We start from the raw sequence: 27,187 nt of genomic DNA on the forward strand, positions 1-27,187 counted from the left end.
CTATTAAAGGAAGTGTGTGCTCTATTAGAGTAATTGTATGTTCCATTAGAGTAAATGTGTGTTGTATTAGGGTAAATGTATGTTGTATTAGGGTAAATGTATGTTTTATTAGAGGAAACGTTGTGTATCACAAGTGATTTTTTGCATAAGAGGGCTACTAAGCGCCAGGTTACTGATAGACACAGGCGGGTGGATACAGGTAACAATGCATCAATTCTATAGGCAGTAAGACTTGGTGTTGAGTACTGAACTGAGCGCGATTTGTACTAATAGCCTCTGTGCTGAAAAACAGTGCTCAGTATTGTGAAACATCTTGCATTAGCATTGACGCACACCTGGAGAAGTACATTACATTGTGCATTATACATTGTACATTTACGGTATAGTTCATAGCTGCATCTCACCGCAACACAAGGTCAGCCTTCTTTCCCTTTGTAGATGCATTTCTACACGACAGCCATCGGGTATTTTCAAAGAGCTATGATCTCTCCCACCTAGGGCGGCTCCAGGAATGTCTTTGTTGTGACCCATATGCGTATTTGTCCCACACGCGTATGGGATATCCCATATATCAAGAAGTTTGCGGAAATTTGCTACGTTTTTGCTCCAGCCTCACCGATTTGTTCACTATAAAGTGGATAAATTCTATTGTACAGACACTTTATACTCACGTATCTTTTCACTCCAAATACGTATTTCAGATTCCCAAGTAACATGAGAAAGAGCAACTCATGGTGAACAGAATGATACTAAATGAAGCTCGGTACACAAAAAACCCGCTCGTCATTTTGACAATACAGGAACACAATTGGTTTCAATACATTTCCTATGGGGCATTTTCACTATTCTTATAGATTCGATCATATCTCGTGACATGTTTGGATTTTTCAGGATTCGCTGCTAGATTCTGGTAGCCTATTCTTGAGCGTTTCTAACAAGCCATAGTGAGCACATCCAGCGTAAAGTATATCTCGTCAAAACGATGCTAAAGTCGGAGGTAAAATATGCGGGCAATTCGGAGCGAGATTAAAGCTGTGTTTTGGCACGGAGTTCGTCGAGTTAGGTTTGACAAGCAACGCACAGCCAATCTTTAACTATAAATAACTTAATCCAGTGCTTTAAAACTATTTTATTAATGAAACACTGTATGTGTGCAAAAGTTCTAGTACACCAATACATCTGTCATGAACTGGCACTATGGAAGAATAGCCAATCTTTGACGCTCAGTGTAGTAGAGATGTCCCAAAACCTACAAAATGAAAAATCAGCAACAGTAAAGCCTTTAATAAATGAAATATAGCAAGTTGAATCAATTACAGCTGCTTAATTGCTTTGATCTTGATTGGACAAATCACCTAATTAGTCATGGCAGCTGGCCTGAAAGTTCCATTTTTGAGCAAAACTTCTTCATATCGGGGAAGTGAGTGTGTGAGAGTGGGCGGAGTCGGATGATGATGCATGAGTGTGAGTGCGGGAGTGGGGTGCGTATACCTATACGGGCTTCCTGTACGCGTATGGGACATCCCGTACGCGTATGGGATACCCATACGCGTATGGGTCACTAGCGTAAATCGATATTAGCTAAATCCTTCATCCAAGGAGATGATTAAAATCTTCTGGTTTACCAACTAGCTAGATAGCTGGCTCTAGTTAGCTACAAAGCTACTCAAGTCCTGACAGTTTCATGCAGTGCATGGCGAATCTAGATTGGTTTCTTAGGTGTCGACATAATCCCTTTCAAACTTAGCTGAGTAGCTATAGCAATTCTAGTAGAGACTGAGCTGTGTTCGCAATTTATCATGGAAAAATTACTGCTATAATAAACAGTATTTTAAAGCTATATGCATTCAATTACATTTAACTAGCATCCGTTATAGCTATTCAACCCCCAACAAAACTTTACTTTTGATTTTATAGAAACTGATCGAGATACTCTAATAGAACAGTCACTCTAATAGAGCAGTCAGAAAGTACGACTCTCGCTCTACAGTTAGTTTATTTCACAGTCTAAACCATTTATTTTTATTAAAACTTCATAACATAAAAGCTGAAGGTCTACAGGACTCGACGGTCCTGTGGCTTGCATGAAAACAAATAGAACTAGGGATGGCAGTCCATCAAGCCCAGGTAGCTAAAATAGACTCTGAGGGGAGAGCTGTCCCATACGCGTATGGGCTGCCCATACGCGTATGGAGCGCCCATACGCGTATGGAGCGCCCATACACGTATGGAGCGCCCATACACGTATGGAGCGCCCATACACGTACGGGGCCCCTTACGCGTATGGGCGTCCCATATGCGTATAGGTAGGCATTCCAGACCGATTTTTAAATTTTGGAAAAACGGGCTTTGTATATGCTCAATAGATAGAGTATTGGTTGCCGATCTCAGAAATATATAGTTTGTTGGGTTGAAATTAGCTACTTTGGCATGCACAGTGCTTAAAAACTGAAAAAAGGTACATTTTTTCTCCAGGGCTCCCCAAACATTTTACAGGGAAAAATGGCACAATTGAATCAGGAAGCCATCTAGCAATCTGGACTATCTTGAAACTGCAGTTGCTTCTAGCTGCAAGTTTGTACATGTAATGAGAGTAACTTCAGGTCTTCTTAGATCTCAGCGATCTTTGCATGCTTTGTGGTGAGCAAATATGTTTCACCTACTGCACACTTCTCAATACAATGGTGTATACCCATAGGCAAGTGGCTATCTCAAGTTGGTAAAAACATCAAGTTAATAACTTATGAAGGTAAACAACTAAAGTGGAGGTGCCACAATGATGCAACAATACCTAAGGTGGAGTTGTGGTTTCAATTATGGCATTGTTACGCCAACTTTGAAGTGGTTTATACTTTTGAGCTGATGATACAGCCATCAGGAAATTGCTCTGGAGCTGAAAATCGCTAACCCAAGTGAAGTAACTACGCACTTTAAAGTAAGCACCAGTGACTACCTTCCACCCGACAGTACGTTTTTTAAAGTTTTAAAGTATTCTACATACATTACAAGGCTTGAAAAGATTACAAAACAACACAAAACTTACTTATATGTAACGCACACGATAAAACTAAGATTTTCATGATGATCAGCGTGTAGACAAACCCCACAACGATTTTCATCTTCATTGGAGCTCGGACGACGGAGCAATCCCAAGTTAAACACGAGTTGTCATTTTGTGCCAGGGTTCTATTGGGGAATATACGGAGAATTTTTTATTAAAAAATCTCGGATACTGGAATGCCTAGTATAGGACTAGTGATCTGCCCCATACGCGTACAGTTCATAACATCTTTCTCACCAAGAATCGCCGCATTGGGTTCTTCCGCCAGGACCGTAAAGTACGAGGTAACGCTCGAGGTAACGAATTCGCCTTAGTAACCTAACGCTCTAAATGATGCCCTGCCGCCTGTGCCGTATTTATCGTTAACCTAATTACTCGTTATGAAAACGTTCCATTGGGCGTGCGCTTCGTAGTTTCTTGGCCACGCGCCTCACTACCGTGAGTCTTGATATATGCCTTCGTATATATGCTGCTTAAAGAAAGTGTTGATATGGAAAATCAACGTCTCAATATGGTTTCATTGGATGAAGAAGACAAGCAGCATTACTGAAGATAAAAGAAAAGACAAGGTGTACAGGGCGTACACTCGTTGGAACCCCAAAAGGCACATCCCACCAGTGAGTTTGTTGTTGTGGCGTAAATTTGTTGTTGTGGCGTAAAATGGTGACCATGCGCTGCTTCATTTGGTCTCTAGGCTTGCGACTATGGTCAGTGAGTGAGACGAAATTTCGCATTACCAAAAATACATGTTCATTGGACATGTGGAGAGAAACTTTGAGAATATACTACAATCATATGGGATAAAAACTTTAACGTAACTCCTGACAAGTATAGAGATCTTTTGTTTTACTATAGGGTAAAAATTATCTGCTAGCTATATAGCTAGTCATTTTCAAGGTATTTCAATGAAAATTAGTTAATGTCAGTGCTGTCATCAGTTTGGTTTTTCTCAATTTAATAGGTTTTGCTTTTTCTATGTATTTTTACATTGGCACGACTTCATGATTAGGTCCTACAGTGACAAAAGTAGTTACCAGGTTTATATACATATCAAACAAAGGAGAGTCATTTCAGCAGTGTGTAACAGTAATAATTTGTTTGAGTTTGCAATGGTTTAAAGCGGTTTTTAATTAGTTGGTTTTTTCCCCTCTGTTAAATAATTTTTTTAAATTAGGTCAATAAAAATTCCACTTATTAAATGATTGGAACTCAAATCAGGTAAAACAGGGCAGGGCAGTGTTTGCATTCAATTTAATCACTTCACACACATGGAAAAACTGTACTATTTCAAATATAATAGCATCCATGATGATATGCATGCTTTTGCATACATGCTCATACGTACGTACATTATTATGCTGTATGCTCCACAGTATCTCACCATGAAATATCTTCGCTACTACACAAAGCTGCTTCATGATCGAAATGCCCTAAAATATTAGAAAACAAATGCACATGCATACTCTAATCAGACTAAATTAAAAACAGAACACAACAGTATATTAAAAGAAGGGGGAAATGCCTGTATGCATACCCAATCAATGTATTACATTATACAAAAGTAAATCTAATAAATAATTATCTAACAGCAATGTAAAAGTTTGTCTTAGATTCTATCTAGCTACTTGCCTAAAGCATTTCTAATTTTAATTTAATTTAAATTTTTGTTATGGAAGACTCAAATATGAGTGTAGTGTATATCAAGTTAATGTACACTTAATAAGTTAATAAATGAATTTAAGTTAGGAGAATTAACTGTTTCTTCAGACAGAGAGTTCCATAGTCGAATAGCTGTGGGTAAGAAGGAGTGATAGTAGGTGTTTCTTTTAGCAGGAATAGTCATAAATCACATTTGATGACCTCTTGTCCTGGTAAAGCTTCTATGAAGATAATTGGAAAAGTCAGCTGAAACAATATTGTTGATGATTTTGTACAACATGATAATGGTAGACTTAGTTCTTCTGTGTTCAAGAGATTACCATTTTAAGCAGTTGAGCATGTTAGTTATGCTAGAATATCTATAATAATCATTTAAAACAAATCTAGCAGCCTTATGTTGTACCTTTTCAATCTTGTCTATGTTAGATTGTGTGAATGGTGACCAAACAACAGAGGCGTACTCCAACACCAGTCTAACATATGTAAAATAAGCTAAGGATTTGACACAGAGTGAACACTGACTAAGGTTCTTTGTAAAAAAGCTAGAATGGAATTTGCTTTACAAGTGATAATGTCAATATGTTTAGACCAAGAGATAATTATTTTGACTTATTGTAACTTCTAAATATTTTGCTGAGGTAACTTCACGAATGAGGTAGTCCCTGATATTGCATGTAGTTGATAAGGGTTGTTTTTTGCTAGTTATAACTAGGTGCCCGCATTTGTTAAGGTTGAGAGACATAAGCCAGGTTGCAGCCCAGCTGACTAGTTTATTTAAGTCTTCTTGCAATATTGAAGCATCTTCACTTGAAAGGATAGCTCTGTAAATTATTACATCATCAGCATACAAATGAATCTTGGAGGATATAGAGATAGGTAGGTCATTAATGTATATTATGAACAGGAGAAGACCCAGGACAGAACCTTGAGGAACACCAGATAGCACACTGCAAGATGAGCTGTGCACATTTCCAAGAATGACTTGCTGTTTCCTGTCAAGCAGAAAATCTTTAATCCAACTAAATATTTGACCATTGATACCATAGTGGGATAATTTGGATAGTAAACATTTATGAGATACTGTATCAAATGCCTTTAAGAAATCTAACAAGAGGAGATCTGTTTGAATATTAGCATTAAGATTAGATATAAGATCATTTACAGCCTCTAAAAGTTGAGTTTCACAGGAACGGTGTTTTCGGAAGCCAAACTGTTCCTTACAAATAATATTAAAAGTGTTTAGATGATTAGTTATCGATGAAGACAATATATGTTCAAATATTTTGCAACAAAATGCATGTCAATGAAATGGGACGGTAGTTGGAGGGATATATACGGGAGCTCTTCTTAAAAATAAGTGTAATAAAAACACTTTTCCAATCAAGTGGAACACTGTGAAAAAGGTGGGTTATAAGATGGTATTTCCAGTGGCTTATTGAATACAAATAAGCCTTAATATAAACCCTTTATTATACTCATGTTATACTTTAGTATGAATTTAAAAATTGTTAATTTAGAAATGGAAGTAGGGATCAAGCGATAAAAACTACTGAAACAAGTGATTTGAATGATGGCAATTATTACAACATAGCTTTGTGGGGAAATCCTTACATTGGTATCTCACCACGTCACCATATATGTTCAATGCCAAAGTAGGGATTTCCCCACAAAGCTATGTTGTAATAGTTGCCATCATTCAAATCACTTGTTTCAGTAGTTTTTATCGCTTGATCCCTACTTCCATTTCTAAATTAACAATTTTTAAATTCACTAGTTTGTTAACTTTTTTTGGTATAGGTATATAGCTATTATTGATCTTTGGCACTGACTGCTCTATTAGAGTATCTCGATCTTGCTACTTGCTTTATGCAAGCTGCTCAATTACTAAATTGAAAGGCATGCAGGGTTTCTATCTCCTGTTTTCTACAATTAGTTACAGCTGGACCATTAATAATGGGCGTGGTCCACTGATCGTTAAGTACGAGCGCGCGCTCTGATTGATAGGGGCGTGGCAGTGTGTTCTTACTTCACTAGGTTGTTTGATCGCTTTGCAAGTGTTGCTATACAGGCATCATAGATATTTAACCCCCCGGGATTGGAAACGGGCTTATCAACACATATTAACACATACAATCCCTGTTGTACTTTCTCCGCATATTCAAATACTAGTTTACTGTAATTTACTAGAGTCAAAAGGCATGGCAGGGCATGGATCACGGATGATGGAGCCCACTTTGAACGAAACTTCCGGGTCACCAGACACGCCTGCAGTCATAGGTACGTTAAAGTGTGTAGTAGAGAAATATTACCCAGTTTAAATAGTGGCACCCAAACGTCGAGGCCGACCCAAGTCGGGCAAGAAGATGTCGTCATCATCGAGTCAGCAATCCTCGACGTTATCCTCAAACGAGCAGCTCGTGACGGCGATTTATAATGTTTTAGAGGACAAAACTGTCAAGTTTGACTCAAAGGCTGCAAGGGAAGCACGTGAGGCAGCAGTTGTGTTGCTGGACTGGGCAACTAATGATGAAAACTTTCCAACGATTCTTACGTTTTTGCAGCAGCTTCAAGAACGATTTCAAGGCTGTATAAAGTACCTCAATCCAAGTAGTATTAACAGAGATCGACTGTGGCAATCATTTTTCATACTTCGCTCATCAGAAGAATTTACAAAGCTGTGGGAAAAGTTACTTTCAGAAGCAAAGGTGAACCCAACACCCACTCTATATCAGCAGCTCACAACCTTGATGTTCAATGAAGACATAAGGAAAGCAACAAAAATTGAAAGCAGTTCTTCACAAGCTGTTGAGCCACTAACTAATAATGAAGGGAATGCTTTACGCTACACAGCTGGATACATTTGTCGTCATCTCCGTAAGCAGTTAGAGCGTAGTAACCATGACATGAAGGAGGAACTTGTACTCTGCTTGATGGAGTTGACAGCAGACAAAGATTCTGATGCTACCAACACTGATGAAGATTGGACACAACGGGTAGACAGGGGTGGTTTGTGGTATGTAAAAAACACAACATACTTGCTGTTTGTAGCAATTGAAGAAGAAGTGAGAAAGTGCCTGAAGCAGTTACTCAAAGGCTCAGGCCATAAGTCAGCCATAATCAAGCATGTAGTGGAAAGTGAGGAGGTGGAATTCCACTGGCTAATAGCACAAGCTGATTTTGATGTTGGCGATGAAGAGACTTACAAATTGTTGCTACATAAAATTGTGGAATTGTTTGTAACAGTGAGAGGTTATTCCTACGCAAGTAACCTGATGGAAAAGCATAAGCAAGCAACAGCAAAAGGCACACAACGAGCTAAAGCTTTACGCAGAGAACTACATGATAGCACTGATTAATGAATTAAGTACCTTTTAATTTTTTTTTAAATGTACCATTATATGTCCACACAGTTAAAAGTCAAAAGTTTGGAACATAACAATTCATTCTTAATATGTTGCCTTGTTCTTGGAATGTTCAAGTAATATTTATAGTCCAACTTCTCAGCAATGCTGCGCCCATTCATACAAACGAAAATACCACAATCGTTGAAATTACTCTGTTGAGGAATTGTGTAAGCCTCCTTGCTGAAACTTCCTAAAGTAAATTTCCGTTCAGCTGCCTCTATAACTAAATAACGTTCAACAACATCCATACAGTGTGCACTGTTGCTGCTTGGCAGTGAGTCATGTAGAGTAATTCTACCAGTAGACATGTAAACAGCAACAAGGCACCAGTGATTAGTAAGATGTACTGGAAACAGCAACACCCTCTTGTCAAATATTATTACCCTATTAGTCCAGTTTTGTACTCCTTGGTATCCCGAAGTTGAAAACTTGGTATAGAAGAATGTACTGAAGATGTAAACATCATCACATCTATCCATAATCAAACTCATGTAGCTGTTGAGCACCTGTAATTACAATAAATTATTACCATATGCACAAATGTACATACCATGTCATTCAGCCATTCATTGTCCTGTAGTGTTGAAAGGTCACATTGCTTCAAACTGTACTTATTAATGGTGACCACAACTTCAGGATTTTGACAATCCCTCATTGGTTGATGCTGTGATTTCACAATTGGGGTTGGCAACATGGGTGAAGGCTGGCACTGAGACTTTACAATTGTGGCTGGCAACATGGGTGAAGGCTGGCACTGCGACTTCACAATTGTAGTTGGCAACATGGGTGAAGACTGGCACTGAGACTTACAATTGTAGTTGGCAACATGGGTGAAGGCTGGTACTGCGACTTTACAATTGTGGCAGGTGAAGGCTGGCACAATTGTGGCTGGTGAAGGCTGGTACTGCGACTTCATAATTGTAGTTGGCAACATGGATGAAGGCTGGCACTGTGACTTCACAATTGTGGCTGGCAACATGGGTGAAGGCTGGCACTGCGACTTTACAACTAGTAAGGTGGATGAAGGCTGGGACTGTGATTTTGCTAGGTCACACTTCTCAGGTAGTGGCGGGTGATTTTCTGATCTTTTCTTTTTACGTTTTGGCAAAGGTTTACTTTCCTCTTCCCAGTCAATAGAAGTTTTGCTACCCTTGCAATTCCCTCTGGGCACATGCCCACAGACAGAATTGATGACACGTAGAGCTTGGGAGTTCTTGCAGAATTCATACTCATTGGGATTTTCACTGCTCTTTCCCCGCTGTCTTTGACAGCCAAAAAATTTTTCCAAGCAGTCTTGTGACAGCCATCCACTCAGGAAGCACTTAACACCAGGAACAGTGAAAAGGTATTGAACAATCTCCACAAATGATTTGACTGCATACAAATTGACAACAAATATTACAATCTTGCATCACAGTACAATTTATTACCTGTCACAGCAATTCCCTGGAGTGTCTCATCTGGCATAAGCATCATCTTCTTCTCCTTGGGTGTATAACCTTTCCGCTTTTTAACGGAGGCTTCCCAGCTTTTCAGGTATCCCATGAAATCGTCTTGCAGCCACTACAAGTAGTATGAGAGTAAACAAATAAAGAGACCTTTGCAGAAAGTATATGTTCACATGCAACAAACCTTCAAACGAAAATCATTGCTTGACATGTATGGTTCCTGGAAACGTTTCTTTTTGTGGTATCCAACCTCTAGGTTAGTGACATTTAGACAGTCAAAAAATTTGTCCATGTATCGAATGAACTTAATGGTCTCTAAAACTTCGTCTCCTCTTGTTTGTTCCAGGGCATGAGCCACTTGCTCACTAAGCGCCTGTAAAACATATATAATACACATGGCAGGCAATACAATGAAACATACTTGTGCTGCTAAATCAACCCTCATCTTGGAATAAGAAGTCAGGTTTATGTGCTCAAACTTCAACTTTGTCACAAGACGTGTCCCTTCTTCCTTCTCTGTCTCCACATTATATAAATCCACCAAGTGCTGCCACTCAATGTTTTGCCCATTGCACTAGGAATAACATACACAAAAATAAGGTGGTACTTGCTAAATGAAATATTTATTACCCATAACTTCCTCTTCTTGTTGTACCAGCTGTTTCGTATCGTCTTTATGAGGTGTGGGGGATCTGAAATAAAATACAGAAATCTCTTCCCTTCAGCAGCAAAAACATTAGGCACTCTGTACACTAGCTCCTTTCCCTTGCTGTGCAATTTCCAGAGCTTACGGTTGGACGAAGCTCCATCACAGCACAGAGCTAACACAAAAAAGCCAATTCTTTCAAGCCTTGCAATAGCTTCCCAGATGGGATCAAAGATCAGGTCACCTGACATACTTCCACAAGCAAACTGAGCATATGGGTATTCAAACTTATGGAGCAGCCCCTTAACCATGAACACCATCATCGTTGTAGCCAGAGAAGATTTTGACTCCCCATTGTCAATAAAAGCCTGAAAATCAAGTAGCTGATTGTTTACATCACCGATATTGACAAAGCCAATTAGAGTGCCATCATGCTTGTCATATACCAAATCGCTTTTGATGTACATTTCATCCATAATCAAAGTCACATATTTGTGAAGATCTTTGGTAAGGTCAGCAGCATCAACAATTGCCTGATCTACTTCAGCAGAGAATCCCACCTGGCTCTTGATATAGTGGGTGTAATCCCTTAATGTTCTTTGGGAAGGTAGTTTTATACACCCAGAACTGCGCAAAAGCTCATAAGCGTTTCCAGACAAGTGTCTTAGGTACAGACACCATTTGATGACCAGAGGGTGCCAACGCATAGATTTGCTGTTCTCCAAGGAGTTTGCCTTCTGCTGCTGATCCCAAAACAATCGTTCAAAGGTGCCTTCCTTGGGAGAAGAATAAACATTTTCTGTACAGTTTTTCATCAGTTGCAATAGGTCACCATTCAGTTCTTTATCCACAGTCACCCCATCAATCAAGATCGATTCATCTATTGCCTCTTGCAATCTTCTGACCTGCTGCTGGCATGCTCTTTTGTCACTGTGCAAGCGGTGAAGGCGTTCACTCTTTTCTTTACTTGTCAAGCAAAGATAAGTTGTATGGCTGGTTGGAGAGGTACGATCGTCTATCGGCACATCTGAGCGAGATGCACGGGAAGCCATGGCTGTCAGTGACTTACGATGCTTTCCACAGTATCCACACCGTTCTTGTGCACAGTTCACCAATATTTCGCACTTGGCATGGTGAATTGATGGAACACCAGTTCTGCTAGAGTCCAATATGCCAACAACTTCAGTTCCTGTTGTATTAACATCATAATTTGTTGCACCAAAAGAGAAAATAAACTTACTAGACTGGTTCATTAAAACGTCATCGTGAATATTGGGCAATGAAGTGTACTTCTCTTCAAAGTTTCCCTTGCATACTTCACTCTTACAAACTGCTTCAAGTAAATCTACAAGTCTTTGAGCTGCAATTACCAATAGACGTCAACATGCATGCACCACATCAAACCAGCAAAGCCTTACCGGTATTAACCAATGCTGGTGACTCTTGTAGTACTTGACATTCATGGGATATTGGATGCCCTCGGTATGAAGCAGTCCAGGTAAAATCACTGTTTACCTTGATAGCTTTAACCACTGCAGGTCCAGCAGCTTTCTCTGAGCACGAAACCTCAAAGAGAGTAAGCAAGCGATCTTCAATACTGGTGCTCTACCCTTGGAACAAAATTTGTGCACACAATTCCATTGCAACAATTCATACGTACCTTGTGGTATCTTATTCAGCGATTGCAGCCTCCTGTGTAGAACACAGATATTAGGAACTGGTCCGTCCAGAAATGATGAAATAGGGACAGATACATGAAAGTTCACTAGTTCGATCGGTAGTGACACTTTAAGTTCAGAGACTTTCTGCTTGGAAATGGAGACCCGCAAACTCTTGGGCAATTTAGGTTTTGGCTTAAAATGCTTACGACTAGTCAGCCTCAGCCTTCTGTGTCCCCTCCTATCATTAAACTATTTGTAAACAAAACCATTTGATTCAAAATTATATAAACAGCCTTTAAAATACCATTGCAGCAAGTACTCCAGTTGAAAACAAGCAGCGGACCTTGGTATTCCACCAGCAACAGATCAGTGGCCTAAAATAGACACATTATTACCAATAGATGTGTACAAACACATGGAAACCATTTTGTAGATACAAAGATATTATTTTATGATGAAAAAAGTGTTGCATGTCCCTTCAAAATACAAATACAAGCCTCAAACGTTTAGTCTTTTCACCTCCTTCATAACTGATCTTTTCATTATAAAAAGCGATAGGTTGTAGCTATGAACCTAAAACTTGTTGTGAACGATTCCCAGTAAAAAAACGCTTCAAGCACACCTTGAAATGTTGCTGTAAAAGCTAGAACGCCTCCCCTCAGAACCCCAAACAAATACACGAGGGAAGTGTGACAAAAATGAGACGGACTGACCTTCCTACTACGAACCGCGAGGCCAGCCGACAGAAACGAGCTGCTACAAAGAAGCAATAAAGTTGGCCAGCTACGTCCACTGCTACAGCAACGCTACCATTCCTTTTCACGTTTTGACAAGAAGACAGCGGGGATCAAAAGAACGTGTTAACAAGGCAACGCGGAGTGTTTCCTTTGACACAAAGAAAGCGGCTTGCGGTTTCCAATCCCGGGGGGTTAAATATCTATGCAGGCATCTACTTGCCCTTACAGTACGGAATCCGTTATTAGTTTTGTGGCGTCCGAATACGGCTGCTCTAAGGAAAGTGTCGATACGAATTATCAACGCCTCCGTGACTGGAAAAGAAGAAGACGATCTGTAATTGAAGATAAAAGGAAAGGCAAAGCGCAGAAGGCAGACACTCGTCGGAACGCGAAAAGGCACATCCCAGCAGCGAGTTAAATATTGTGGCAAAGAATGGTGATCCTTTGCTGCTTCGTTTGGCCTGTAGCCTTGCGAATGTGGTCAGGCAGGCAGGCAGGCTGGCAGACGAAAATTTCTGTTTTAGCGATTTTTTAGAAATAAAATTCCAGCACTTTTCTAGTCGTTTCCTGATATGTAACGCTAGAAATAAAGTTAGAAACTTGAAGACTCTTTAGTAAAAGGTTTATTTGCTGTGTGAGATATTTCTAGGATGATTTTTGAGGGATCGAAATTTGAGGCGCGCCAAATCCACCCGGATCCCTACTTAAACAGTACGATAGTACTGTTTGATAATGCATACTATACTATTACATATATGGTTTCAGTTTATTTACCACATTACCTGAAATAGCTTATATCTAGTATAATGTCCACCATATACCATCACATATATGGTTTCAGTATGTTTAACACATTAACTAAAGCCTAACATGAGATTGTTAGTTAATACAGGTTATATCAAGCTTTTTTGTATTCAATAAGCCACTGGAAATACCATTTTATATCCCTCTTTTTTCACAGTGGAAGTTTACCTTGGGTGAGAGAAGCATTAAATATCAATGCAAGTGCTGGTGCAGTGTTAACAGAGGTCTTTTTTAGAAATCTAGCTGAAATGCCATCAGGACCAGAAGCTTTATGAGGGTTCTGTTCCTGTAAGAGATGAGAAATACCATCACAGTCAATTTGGATAGGAGATATGCCTGGGTAGGAGGGGACCATCAAGAGAAAGAACTGATTCAACTTTGGAGTTGTCAATGGTGAATACAGACAAAAATTGTTCATTTAGCTAGGATGTTGGCTTTGGCTAGATTATCTGTAAACAATTCGTTACGTTTTTCAAGAGATGGGATGCCACTTTGCTCATTTCTTTTGGACTTAATGTATAACCAGAACTTCTTAGAGCCACAGCCACTGTTCATATCAAAAAGTCTAGAAACATATGTGTTGTGTGCATTACGACATTCTCTCTGTGTATATCTTTTAAAGGTTTTATATGTGTCCCAATCTGATTTAAGAGATGATCTAGCTTTATTATACAGTCGTCGCTTTCTGTTAGAAAGATGCTGAGAGATTCCATGACTAAATCGAGAGCTCGAGGCGCTGTGGCTATACAAAATAACCATTTTAACAGCTGCATTTATCTACCAACATAGTAAGTACCAATGGCGTCAAGCCATGTCTTCAATTAAGTGCTAAAGGGGTTTTCCCGAACTTTTCGGAGAAGTCATCAGGCGCGCGCCCTAGCGTGCTTTAACTGTCGATGTGCGATTCAACTGAGTCACTGCACGGTCAGAAAGGTTTAATACAAGTCAATTGTGCACCGAAGGAACTTCTAGCACCGAACGAAATACTGACTAGCCGACTATGAATATTGAAGTCGGTCCTTTTGATGTTGGCGTTGCTTTCTTCGTATCGAATGATTACTATGGCCAAAACAAAGTGGACAAGTTGAAAAGCACCCACAATGATTCCGATGGATTGGCGAAATTATTCAAGGAAGAATTTATGTACAGCGTCTACCAGCAGCGAAACATCTGCAAGGAAGAATTTATAGATTGCTGCAAGCTTCTAGCCGGATTCAAGTATCCTCAAAATTGTAGAAGAATAGTTGTCTTTTTTTCAGGTCACGGAAACAAAGGAACTTTGCTATTTCAAGATGGCAAGGAAAAAGCTTTGGTTAATAACATTTTACAACTTTTCAAACTCGATATTGCAAACAATAAAACTTTAATCAACATAGCAAAACTATTTTTTATTGATGCTTGTCGAGGTAAACTTGAAGATCCTGGTTATCTTGTTGCAACACCAAAGAGCCCTGGTGCAGCCACATCTGATATTGATTACATTACAGTTCCCACAAGAGCAAACTATTTTATAGCATATGCCTCTTCTCCTGGATATGCGGCATTTCAGGATGCCAGAGGTGGTTGTTGGACTCAATGTTTAATTCAAGCACTTCAGAAGTCCAAGCTGGAAGATAGCATATATAGTGTGTTAACTGCAACACACAAAATGATGAGTGAGAACACTAATGGAGAAATCCAAACTCCAGAATTTAAAAGCAACCTCACAGTTGAAATATTCTTTAAAAAGGAAGCATTAAATGCAGAAAGTGTGAAAAATCATGGTAAGCATTAAGAATATGTGTAACTTACACAAGATAGTTACATGTTCATTTTAATTAATTGTGGGTTGGTATTATATAGCTAGTAGATTATCAATATGTAATTAATTAAAACACAAGAGTAAACTGTATCGGCCAAACACAAGAGTAAACTCATACCTTAACTCATTCCGAGGGGTCACCAACTGACTCGAAATCTCGTACACCTTCAATGAAATCCTGCCTGAAATATGAAATCTTATGTTCTTATCGTGATTCTGATTATATACTCGTTCTGGTACCGTAGCTTACACTCAACTGCTCCTGCACAAAAATAAGAACGAAATCCGATGTTCTGCTCCGCTTCGGATTTGTATTAAGCGAGTTGTGGAAGCCGCACAAAACCAGGAGCTGTGGGAAAGAAGCCATACAAAACCAGGAGATAATTGTAAACTGCTCAAAAGTAAGAAATGGAATCCGATGTTCCGCTCTGCTTCGAATTTGTATTAAGCGAGTTGTGGAAGCCAAACAAAACCAGGAGCTGTGTGAAAGAAGCCATACAAAACCAGGAGATAATTGCAAACTGCTCAAAGTAAGAATGGAATGATGCTCCACTTCGGATTTGTATTAAGCTAGTTGTGGAAGCCAAACAAAACCAGGAACTGTGGGAAAGAAGCCATACAAAGCCAGGACATAATTCATGCTAACTGCTCAAAAGTAAGAATGGAATTCGATGTTCCGTTCCACTTCGGATTTATATTAAGCTAGTTCTGGAAGCCAAACAAAACCAGGAGCTGTAGGAAAGAAGCCTTTTCAAGCTCTTCTTGGAAATGTGCACAGCTCATCTTGTAGTGTGCTATCTGGTGTTCCTCAAGGCTCTGTCCTGGGTCCTCTCCTGTTCATAATATACATTAATGACCTACCTATCTCTATATCCTCCAAGATTTGTTTGTATGCTGATGATGTAATAATTTACAGAGCTATCCTTTCAAGTGAAGATGCCTCAATATTGCAAGAAGACTTAAATAAACTAGTCAACTGGGCTGCAACCTGGCTTATGTCTCTCAACCTTAACAAATGCGAACACCTAGTTATAAGTAGCAAAAAAACAACCCTTATCAACTATGTATAATATCAGGGACTACCTCATTCGTGAAGTTACCTCAGCAAAATATTTAGAAGTTACAATAAGTCAAAATAATTATCTCTTGGTCTAAACATATTGACATTATCACTTGTAAAGCAAATTCCATTCTAGCTTTTTTACAAAGAACCTTAGTCAGTGTTCACTCTGTGTCAAATCCTTAGCTTATTTTACATATGTTAGACTGGTGTTGGAGTACGCCTCTGTTGTTTGGTCACCATTCACACAATCTAACATAGACAAGATTGAAAAGGTACAACATAAGGCTGCTAGATTTGTTTTAAATGATTATTATAGATATTCTAGCATAACTAACATGCTCAACTGCTTAAAATGGTAATCTCTTGAACACAGAAGAACTAAGTCTACCATTATCATGTTGTACAAAATCATCAACAATATTGTTTCAGTTGACTTTTCCAATTATCTTCATAGAAGCTTTACCAGGACAAGAAGTCATCAAATGAGATTTATGAATATTCCTGCTAAAAGAAACACCTACTATCACTCCTTCTTACCCACAGCTATTCGACTATGGAACTCTCTGTCTGAAGAAACAGTTAATTCTCCTAACTTACATTCATTTATTAAGTGTACGTTAACTTGATATGCATGCACTACACTCATATTTTGAGTCTTGCATAACAAAAAAATTTAATTAAATTAAGCCGCACAAAACGAGGAGAGAATCCATGCTAACTGCTCAAAGGTTGAAATCCGATGTTACGCTCCACTTCGGATTTGTATTAAGCGAGTCGTGGAAGCCAAACAAAACCAGGAGCTGTGGGAAAGAAGCCATACAAAATCAGGAGATAATTGCAAACTGCTCACGAAAGGGATCTGATGTTCCGCTCTGCTTCAGATTTGTATTAAGTGAGTTGTGGAAGCCAAACAAAACCAGGAGCTGGTGAGGAAGCCATACAAAACCAGGAGATAATCCATTCTGAGTAAGAGTGGAATCCGATGTTCCGTTCCGCTTCGGATTTATTTAGCAAACTTCATAAACTTATCAACACACAAATTACAAAAGCAACTTTAGCATACAGATGCTCCTGGTTTTGTGGGGTTTCACACCAGATAGGGCTTCGACAGTTGTTTCTGGTTTTGAGGGATTAATCACGGGAATGATTGGCCTTGTTTCCCCAGGGCTTCAGCTGCAAGTCGCTCCTGGTTTTGTATGGTTTCCTTTAATAGTTATGTCTTCGCTTTGCTCCTGCTTTGCAATTCTTCTCAATTTCGTGAGGCTTTGCTCCTGCATGGCTTTCTCCCACAATTTTTTGGTGTTTCAGAACTTGTCACTCTACGCCAACCTGTAATTTAAAATCAGATTTTGCAGCTCTCGTTCGATTTTGTGAAATCCTTTGATGTCTGTGAAATCTTGAGAAATTTGTTCAAGATTTTGAAATTCGTACCCCTATTTCGTGAGTTAGTGACCCCTCAACTCATTCTTCCCTTCAAGTATAAAGATTTGGAATAACTTACCCAACGACCTCATCACCTGTTCAAGTTTAGACCAATTTAAAGCAAGGCTAGCTGAACATCAATTAACCACATAATTAATTTATACTCTTTGTAAGAGGTTTTGCACAGTAAACAATAATAATAATAATTATTATTATTATTATTATGATTTCATTTTTGGTCCAACTATTGTTTTGGTCCAAACAGTTAAGCATGTATGCATATTATGGAATATCCTGTACATGTATACCATCTTCAGAGTGCCCATATCAATTGCTTAAAGGAAAAACTAGGATTTGAACCAGTAGGGATTATCAGGGGTGGATTCTAACAGGAGTGACATAATAGTAGAACTCAAATGGGGGCTGTGCCCCCAGGGTTTTAATGTTATTAAAATTGATGTTTAAAACTATACTATACACATTGGTCTACTGTCTACTGATCCTCACTACTATCATCTCATATCATCGCTTTCTGAGTGTTTTTTGGAACTGCTTTTGCAATGCAGTGGTGTCTTGAATATAGTAATTATATAGTTTATCAATTTTACCAGAATCTTAGTAGGGCTGCACCAATTCTAGTATCGATATTGGTATTGGGCCGATACTGCTGTTTTCATGAAGTATCGGAATCAGCCATTATATTGTTGCAGATACCGATTCTTATCACGTGCAAGACTAAAATAACGTTTGTTTGTACTTGCTTATTTTACTAGCATAGTGGACGCCTAAAAGCATCAAGTGTAACACTAATAACTACCAGCAAAATTACTGATCTATGCTGAAACCTACGTGTGAAAACGTTTTACTGAAAAAAAGATCGATATACTCTAATAGAACAGTCAATAACTCTAATAGAACAATTAGGTAGCTAGAAGTGATTAGAATATTTTGTGATTTTGTAAGCACTGTTATGATATTATCTACACTTCTCCAGAAGAATACTGGAATATTCACTGGTTTGCATTTCAGTGACTTCCTTCTTTGTAAATCTTGATTGGCTATTTCATTATAAACATGGACCATACTGAAAACGTGTACAAAAATACCATGAAATGCACTATATAATAAATGTGTGAACTATGAAGGAGCTACTTTACAGTACTTTGTATCGGTACTTGTACTTGCAGATACTTCCCAGCTGAGTACTTGGTATTTGAAGTATCGGTAAAAAATGGAACCGGTGCAGCCCTAAATTTTAGAAAAGGTACAATACTTACAGTATTACAGGGGCGTAGCTACACCCAGGCATGCACGGATACAGGCCCGGGGAACTATTACTGGTGCCTGGGTAGCAAGCCTGATGATAGCAGCGCCCACCCAGGCACGCCCGTAATTAATACACACTAAAAATGTGCATTTGCTATCTTTTTGGAGCGTCTTGTAATACTTTATATAATAGTATCATCAAAAAATCACATATACTTGAGTTTGCTAAGATTCCTCCATCAATTTAATAAATTTCTATGTAATTCCCAGGATTACGTGATAATATTGAGAGTCAAACATATGCTGCAATTTGGTGAAACCGCTCAGTGGACAACGGTACTCAGATATACAGTAATTGTTTTATTAGATGTCTAATAGTATAGACTAATGAAAGACGGACAAAAGCCAATTCCCTGTTGGTTGTGGTGCCCGTCTTACTGGTGGCAGGACTAAGAAGATCTGTGGCATTGTTTATTCAAGCTTTCTCAATGTTGTAATGTTATTAAAAGCCCTCAGTGTGTGCAAGTCAAGTCCTCGGTGCAAGTAGAGAAGACAAAAGCATGAAAAAGGAGTCAATGCTGGGGCTCGAGTTGTCACTGATGAAGTAGTATGCCTATAAACATGTTGTATCATGCAGACGGAAGAGTGAAAAAGAAGGAGGCTAAGTTAGTCCTTCAGAGTCATTGTTTAAGTTTAGCTTCTATATTATTCATGCAGTAGTATTTTAGTCTAATAAGCTGCACAAGCAGCAGTGTATCATAGCAGCTAACTAGGTACAGGTATATCAGTAGTTCACTTTTAAACAATTTTTTGAAAACAAATGTGTGATAAAGAGTCCACAGAGATGGGCTCATGTTTCTTGCTAAATAGTTTGCATGGGGACAGTCAGACCTTGTGCTTGGGCAATCCAGAAAGCTAACTGTGCCCCTGCTGTATTACACTCCATCTAACTATGTGTGGTAAGTATGCAATTCTTTCTCACTCATTAAATCATGTTGAGTTAAAAGAGCCATACCACCTTCCATACTATAAATGCTAATCTTGTAGGAAACTTAAAGCACTAGGTAAAATATAACTTGATGATGGGACTTAATTTAGTGCTTAAAGCATCTTTTTATCTAAGTTAAATCCTTCTTCCAATAGAACTACTGATGGAAGTCATTTACAGCCCTTGTAGCTACTCACTGAACCGGCCTACAAAATAAATTGCAGCCAGGCTACTATAGCTAGTGCTTGCTGACCAATAGTTATTTAATTGGATATCAATGTCTAGAGTAGATTATAGCTAAGTCAATCTATCTACTGAATTCTTACTATACAGTTCAGCTAGCTTTATTCTTACTATGCAGTTCACTAGGCTAGCAATTATCTTGGAACAATTTAATCAGTGAATGCTCTATTAGAGTATTTCACTATAAAGTGACTGTTCTATTATAGAATATCGATCTAAGGAGGTAATCAATTCTTCGTTTCTTCATCTTGGCATTTGTCCTTCATTATCATTACTACCATCACCTCTTCTGTTTGTTTCAATTCTGCATATAGTTTTGGAAGGTTTACTAATAGTGCACAAACTATAATGATTAAAATGATGGGCATTAATTGGAAAATTACAACTTGGTGTGACCCTTAAGTTCTGCTGTAAGGAAGTGATTTTGTCAGTAAGCTGATGAATATTTGTGAGCATGATTCGTGTGTTATGCCCTATGGGATGGTTTGATTGTACTCAGTTAAGGAAGAACTAGCCGGTATATATATAGCTAATGCACCTATCAATGTAATCCCAGACTACCACTAATACGGGCTGAGGTGGGGGAAGGTGGGGATTTGCATCACTGAAAATTACAATTCCTCACCTACTAGGAATACTGGCGATACAAACCCCAACTAAGTCTCGACCTGCAAACCTCAGGAATACTGGGGCTAGGAGGGGATTTGTACAGTTGTGTGGCGTTGGTCTAGTGATGAGTTAGTTCAAGTGGATTCTAGTATGAACGTAATAGCTAGCACCCGAGACACTCCTTCCGAAACTGAAAGCACGCATCTTTGCTGCCTGAGTGAATTTCTTTAGTGAAGACAAATCCCCACTATGTTGGGGAAATTTAGCAATCAATTCCACCATCCCCAACCTTTCCCCACCCTCAGCCCATATTAATGGTAGTTAGGCATTACATTGATAGGTGCATAATAGCTAGTTTCCTAACGGTTGGAAAGCTGTTCTGAAGTAAACCAAACTCAAAGGGGTTTCCAGAAACCTTGTGGAAACCCCCTATAACCACACAGCAAACAAAAGTACGTAGTGAAAAAAGAGAGGTCAGCGGCTATACTTGAAGATGTACCAGTGGACACAATTTTAATCTCTAAAAGTTACCACTGGATCTGGGATTTTTTTTTTGCATTTTTCAATGTTTCAGTTACATGTTTCTGACTCCCTGTACTCACAGGCTTTAGCCTTCACACAGATCCCTAGTGGGATAGCATTTAATAAAACCACCTTGCTGGTGAGAAGTCAATGATCAAGTAGAGGTTGAATGCAGAGATTTCAGATCCCAGCTGTTGTGGCTCTTCTGGCGCATGCCTAGGCTGCATGTTGCAGGGGATCAAGTCACCAGTGGGTCTGGGATTTTTTCTCCATTCTTCAATGTTTCAGTTACATGTTTCTGACTCTCTGTATCCACAGGCTTTAGCCTTCTCACAGGTCTCTAGTGGTATTGCATTTAATAAAACGTCCACTGTTATAAGGTTTAGGTAACCTCCCTTGATTCACTGCCTAATTGACATTAAAATTCTTAATTAATTTTTTCTTGTACTCATTTCATTATTATGACTGGTGACTGGATCCAAAAGAAAAAAATGGCACTGGACTTAATGTCATCATGTGAATGTGTATCTCAATTATCAGGTGAAAAGTATATGCTTCAGCTATGTTCAGCAGTTACAAATGAAGTAAGTACACTTTAAGAAGTGCCTCTGCTATCAATCTACAGCCACTATGGAAAATATGGACAATTTCCATTAAATGAGGGAAGCCATCATACCACAATTCGACACCTTGCACTGTCAGCAAAGATAAATGGGACACAAATGAAGACATAGGTAAGTCCACGATGTGTGCATTATACATACTACAGCATGCCAAAAGGAATGCACCTGGTGGCTTGAATCGACATTAAACTAAAAAAATCAAGCCTGTAGCTTTAGCCGTTATTGAGTTATAGTTGTCTGAAAGCATTAGTGTTAGCAGGGCTACTGTACAAGCAGGAAGGTGGGCGGAGCAAAAAGAGCAAAGCCAATGATAATAGTTTTAATAATGCAACTATAGCAGCTACAAGATAGAACTACAAGGAAGAATGATGAATAAAATACAAAAAGAGACAATAGAACAAAAGGTGCGGGCCATTACATCACTGATTAAACTTCCTATACAAAACTACTCTAGCTAGGAATCATAATAATTGAGAATAACTAATACAACGATCAAAAGAGTATACCTAATGCATTAAATCTAAGTGTGTGTGTACAGTTCAATAATTAGTAAGCCAGTCAGGCAGGCAGTAGAAAATTCCTCTAGTTAAAATTACATACAGTAGCAATGTATTGGAAGTGTTTTGGATCATACTAAAGTTTGGGCCTATAACCAATACTGCCAAGGCATCATGAAGGTATTGTGAGGGTGAAAAAGGGATAGGATATTTAATCCCTAATTCAGGTAGATTGAGTAGATTGAATTAGGGATTAAAAATGTCTACTAGTGTATCTGCAGTGTAGGCAACCTAGCTTCCTTTCTTTTGCTACTTTTTCTGTGATCCCTAATTGAACTTAAAATTCCTAGTTTTTCTTATACATTTACTTTCTTGTATCATGATTATGACTGGTATCTATTACCAAAAAGTTGTAAAATTAAAGATGGGAGCCATTTCATGATGTTATTGCACAAAGCCATTATTAAAATTTATCAGCATTAACATCACTGCACAGAGCCATTTTATGGCCACCACCTCAACTTTTTCACCTGAAGCCTGCACCCTCAGCTTGGCTGTTTTTGTATGGTACATTATATATGTATATGTGACCGTCTCAGCAAAAACCCGACTTGTTCGCACATGCATGCATATTGAGAAGAACGAAATTTAAAAATAATTCGTAAAATTATGCATAAAATCACCACTTGGATTAGTGAATTAAAGTTGTTATCATCTTTTGCCATCACCCAGCCCCATGTGGCTTACTCTGCCGTTACACATGGACTAGTCAGTAAATGGTTATTCGTTGCTCGTACTATACCTGATGTTGATGATCTTTTTCACCCACATGAAGATTGTATTAGACACAGCTTCATTCCTGCAGTAACTGGCCATCTACCACCCAGTGATTTAGATAGAGACTTTTTGGCTCTTCCCACTAGGATTGGCGGCATGGGTATTATCAACCCTATCAGAATGTGTGCTTTTGAGTTTACCGCCTCTAACAAAGTTACCAAGCATCTGCAATCCCTTCTGTTATCTCAAACCAGCACTTTCTCAAGTGATATTCGTGGTGAACTACTTTTAATAAAAAATGAAATGTATCGCATGAAATTTTCCATGACATCTTCTAACAAAGCATCTTTACTAGAAGGGGCTACAACTAGTCTGAAGAGATCAATTGAATTGGCTTCTGAAAAGGGAGCTTCAAATTGGCTATCTGTTCTGCCTTTGCAGGAGCACAATTCTGCCTTCCACGACGCTGTTGCACTCAGATATGGATAGGATCCTGCCAGGCTTCCTCAACATTGCACCTGTTGAACTAAGTTCACTGTTGAACATTCCTTTACTTGTCCCAAGGGTGGCTTCCTTTCAATCTGTCACAACGAGATCCGTGACTTAACAGCAAGCTTACTTACTGAGGTCTGCCATGAGGTGGATGTTGAACCACATTTACAACCTATTACTGGTGAGCAGTTCACCTTAGCCTTGTCAAACATTGAAGATGGTGCTTGACTAGATATTTTAACCAATGGTTTTTGGGCTGGCCGTTGTGAAAAAACTTACATTGATGTTAAAGTCTTTAACCCACACGCTCCTAGTAATCGTACCACCAGTGCCAGTGCCATTTACAGAAAACATGAATTGTGTAAGAAGCATTCATACGAAGCTCGCATACGTGAAGTTGAACAGAGTTCGTTTACTCCTTTAATCTTTTCTGCCACAGGAGGAATGGCTAACGAAGCAACCATGTTTTACAAACGCCTTGCTTCCTTGCTATCAGATAAATGGGATTCAAATTATGTTGCTGTAATGGGGTGAATCCAGTGCTGCTTGTCTTTTTCACTTCTGAGGTCAGCAATTAGATGTCTGAGGGGTTCTAGATCCTCAAAGGACTCTTTTGGCCACTCTTTAGGATCAGCACCAATTGACCTCATTCAAGTAGAGTCAAGACTCCCATTAATTAAGCAGTAACTCTTATTGCATTTTTCCCCCTCCTTTTTTTGTACGTTTAATTGGTTGTTTCTTGTAAAAACTATTTGATTTGTAAAATAATAATATAAAAATTATGCATGCTACAAAGAAAAATATGTAAGATTTTATTGGGCCAGTATTCGGAGAAGGAAGATTCCAATTGATTAAAACTATATACCATTTTATTTGCCTGCTCATGGAGAGTTTGAAAAGCTTTGTTTGGTTTCTGTAGCTTCAACAGTATGCATGTCACATGCATTTGTTTACGATGCGGTAAACATAAACAAGATCGTCATCGTTTCTTCTACCAAACCGCTTTCATATCCATATGGGGCAAGTGTCTACAGGGCTAACACTATACCTTGGCTGATGTGCTGATCCATGGTGAACATTTTAAGCCAAATTGCAATGTTGTAGACTAATCCAAATGGATGTTATGACTGCGAATGTAAGCGTCTGTAGTTTATTTTCAGTATAGTCGCTGTACAAATCGATCATCTTACTCTTTCCTACTGGCTAGTGCTATAATTTCAAAACTACATACCACAGAAGGCTGAAACTTTGGTGATCCATTCCTTGGACACTGCTAATAATGTTGAGTGAATAAATTTTTTTTAATTGTGCGAACAAGTCAGGTTTTTGCTGAGACGGTCACATATATATGTATGCACTTGTTCAAAGTAGACTTGAAAAAAATCTCTTCAACTGTCAACATGTTAGCAATGTTTATTGTGTTATATCAAGACTCATGGTAGTGAGGCATGCGGCCAAGAAACTATAAAGCGCATGCCCAATTAAAAGACGCGCGGCCACTACTGTGAGTTATTTACGTGTAGGGATGGTTTCGCAATATTATCCCTGAATTATGCAATATCTCTCAATAGATTTGTATTGCATTACATAATAAAAAATCTTTTTTTGTAGTAGTAGTTTTCTTGTGACCGGTATTAATGGGTATTTAGACATATTTCGCTTATTTATCAACCTTGTGTTACATGTAGCGTAACCTTATACCAGTCAACTTACCCTTGTTTGTACAGTCCATCTAACACTGACATTATCTAATCCTGGTTTGTTCATACACTTATTTTCTTCAATCAAACCTCTAATCCCTCCAACAACTTTTAAAGACACGAAGTGGACACAAGCCCTAATGTTTGATAAACAAATTGTAAAACCGTGTAGAACCGTAAGTTCCCTACGGAAGGAGTTTTAAGAAGAAATCTTTTAAACCCCATTTAGTGCCATGCCAGATGATAATTGGCAGATGTCTTATAAACAATGTGTGAAAGCATCAAGAACATAGCGTCACTAGTGAAGGTGTTCCAAACATAATTCTTGTTGCCACATGCACCACACATGTTGTATTAATTTAAATTGTTTTGTAAAACTTCTGGTGGTGCTCAAACCAGCTTGTTACCTAGCCTACAGCAAGTAGTCACTCCCATTGTGGCTTTCATCATGCATGTCACTTAATTACCCACCCTAACGACAAGCAGTCACTTCCATTGTGGTTTTCATCATGCATGTCACCACTATGATGTCACTTAATACACATGTTACATTACAAAATATATCACATTAAATGTCAGTGGTATTAGCAACACAATTCTGACAATATAATGGGATAGTGACGTAACCTATGAAGTAGTTTATTCCCATCACATGCAACTGTACGCCTCAATCTGGAAATTGAAGAGATCATAAACAACAAAGATATAATTCTAAGATCTTACCAGGCCAGATGAATCTCATCATTGACCTGGATATTAGTTTGGTCCCACCGCAACAGTATAATCAGGAAACTTCTGAGATCATAAACAATGCTGAGATCATACCAGGACAGATGAATCTCATCATTGAGGAAACAGAAGCATCTGGCAGACCACACTCTGTCACCTTCTCCTTCCTGATTCTAATACACAAATTCAGTCATTTATGGCAACAATTCTTTTGCACGCCAACTAACCTGAAATTCATTTGATCTGCCTGTTCTCAAGTTTCACACCATGACCATATCCAACTGCTAACATATAAATCACTGTGAACAGATGGTCTGTAAAAACCAACAGGCAAGCATTAAATAAAATACACCTAAAATCTGTGTACTACAAAATACATGATGTTTTAACATGCAAAAAAATATATTCAAGACTAAGTGAATCTGGTGTACTAGAGGTAACATAAATCCGATGAACATTCATGGAGTTATGACCGATTATGTGTGTAAAATAAGGTCGACGCCTACAGGGTAAACCCCTTAGAGGAATCAGTTGAAAATTGATATGTAAATGGAGCAACCATTGTAGGAGTGCCTTTTTGTGGTTTGAAAGGAATCGGGATAAAAACCATGGAGATATGACACAAAACCCAACCTGTGTCAAAATTACGCGATCGATTTTTATGAATAAAAAAAACTATTAGTTTTCGTGTCTACCAGGCAAACCGCTTAGAGCAACGAGCTGAAAATCAGTATGTAGCTGGAATATTTATCATAGAAAGTCCTTGCAGTAGTACAGAAGAATCGGATTACAAACCACTGAGTTATGATTCGAAAGGCAACTACGTGTAGCAAATGCGAGATTGAGATACTCTAATAAAACAGTCACCCTAATAAAGCATTCAGCTGCGTTTATAATTTACTCAATTATATTACATTGCAAGTTATTCTGTAGGGAATTCAGCTACAAACAAGTCACCCTGTAGTCAGATCAGGTACCTAATAGAGAGTTCAGCTACAAAGAAACCATTATGTAGAGAGTTCAGCACAAACAAAT

General features: G+C 38.6%; 3 protein-coding genes and 1 long non-coding RNA gene across 8 annotated transcripts in view; 2 read left to right on the top strand and 2 right to left on the bottom strand.

The window, feature by feature from the left end:
- Positions 1-3,549: 3,549 nt before the first annotated feature.
- Positions 3,550-8,210, top strand: LOC136238531 (uncharacterized). 2 transcript variants are annotated; one of them, XM_066029080.1, is made up of 3 exons: positions 3,550-3,678; positions 6,908-6,997; positions 7,043-8,210. In XM_066029080.1, the coding sequence occupies exons 2-3, from the start codon at positions 6,919-6,921 to the stop codon at positions 8,074-8,076; spliced, it is 1,113 nt and encodes a 370-aa protein (XP_065885152.1). In that variant the 5' UTR covers positions 3,550-3,678; positions 6,908-6,918; the 3' UTR covers positions 8,077-8,210. The 2 variants fall into 2 exon arrangements, with proteins under 2 accessions (XP_065885152.1, XP_065885151.1); XM_066029079.1 differs by lacking the exon at positions 3,550-3,678 and having other exon boundaries at positions 6,395-6,997.
- Positions 8,073-12,851, bottom strand: LOC136238530 (uncharacterized). Of its 4 annotated transcripts, XM_066029077.1 has the most exons (11): positions 12,593-12,851; positions 12,184-12,253; positions 11,879-12,128; positions 11,637-11,828; positions 11,459-11,578; positions 10,203-11,407; positions 9,994-10,146; positions 9,757-9,945; positions 9,555-9,687; positions 8,675-9,498; positions 8,073-8,630 (listed from the first exon to the last, which is right to left on the bottom strand). In XM_066029077.1, exons 5-11 carry the CDS (start codon positions 11,469-11,471, stop codon positions 8,115-8,117), a joined length of 3,033 nt encoding a protein of 1,010 aa, XP_065885149.1. In that variant the 5' UTR covers positions 11,472-11,578; positions 11,637-11,828; positions 11,879-12,128; positions 12,184-12,253; positions 12,593-12,851; the 3' UTR covers positions 8,073-8,114. The 4 variants fall into 4 exon arrangements, with proteins under 4 accessions (XP_065885149.1, XP_065885148.1, XP_065885150.1 ...); XM_066029076.1 differs by having other exon boundaries at positions 11,879-12,253; XM_066029078.1 differs by having other exon boundaries at positions 11,637-11,823; positions 12,184-12,851.
- A 1,447-nt stretch (positions 12,852-14,298) lies between these two features.
- The window catches only part of LOC136238429 (uncharacterized), a 28,846-nt gene continuing 15,957 nt past the window's right edge, over positions 14,299-27,187 (top strand). Inside the window, exon 1 of the mRNA XM_066028894.1 lies at positions 14,299-15,183. Coding sequence (XP_065884966.1) covers positions 14,421-15,183 — 763 coding nt within the window. The 5' untranslated portion in view covers positions 14,299-14,420. The remainder of the gene's footprint in view (positions 15,184-27,187) is intronic.
- LOC136239519 (uncharacterized) lies at positions 25,939-26,530 on the bottom strand. The gene is made up of 3 exons (XR_010693504.1): positions 26,380-26,530; positions 26,147-26,325; positions 25,939-26,095 (listed from the first exon to the last, which is right to left on the bottom strand). It is a non-coding gene; the product is annotated as an uncharacterized lncRNA (long non-coding RNA).

The sequence above is a fragment of the Dysidea avara genome, chromosome 11 (assembly GCF_963678975.1).
Source record: "Dysidea avara chromosome 11, odDysAvar1.4, whole genome shotgun sequence".
In the NCBI taxonomy this organism is placed as follows: domain Eukaryota; kingdom Metazoa; phylum Porifera; class Demospongiae; order Dictyoceratida; family Dysideidae; genus Dysidea; species Dysidea avara.

Bases quoted from the DNA above. Each gene is read 5' to 3' on its own strand.
- LOC136238530 (XM_066029077.1), bottom strand. The intron at 9,946-9,993 runs GTATGTTTCATT...TATGTTTTACAG, and splicing joins GGGTTGATTTAGCAGCACAA to GCGCTTAGTGAGCAAGTGGC. The intron at 9,688-9,756 runs GTTTGTTGCATG...TACTACTTGTAG, and splicing joins GCAATGATTTTCGTTTGAAG to TGGCTGCAAGACGATTTCAT.
- LOC136238531 (XM_066029080.1), top strand. From the start codon at position 6,919: ATGGCAGGGCATGGATCACGGATGATGGAGCCCACTTTGAACGAAACT. The intron at 6,998-7,042 runs GTACGTTAAAGT...CAGTTTAAATAG, and splicing joins AGACACGCCTGCAGTCATAG to TGGCACCCAAACGTCGAGGC.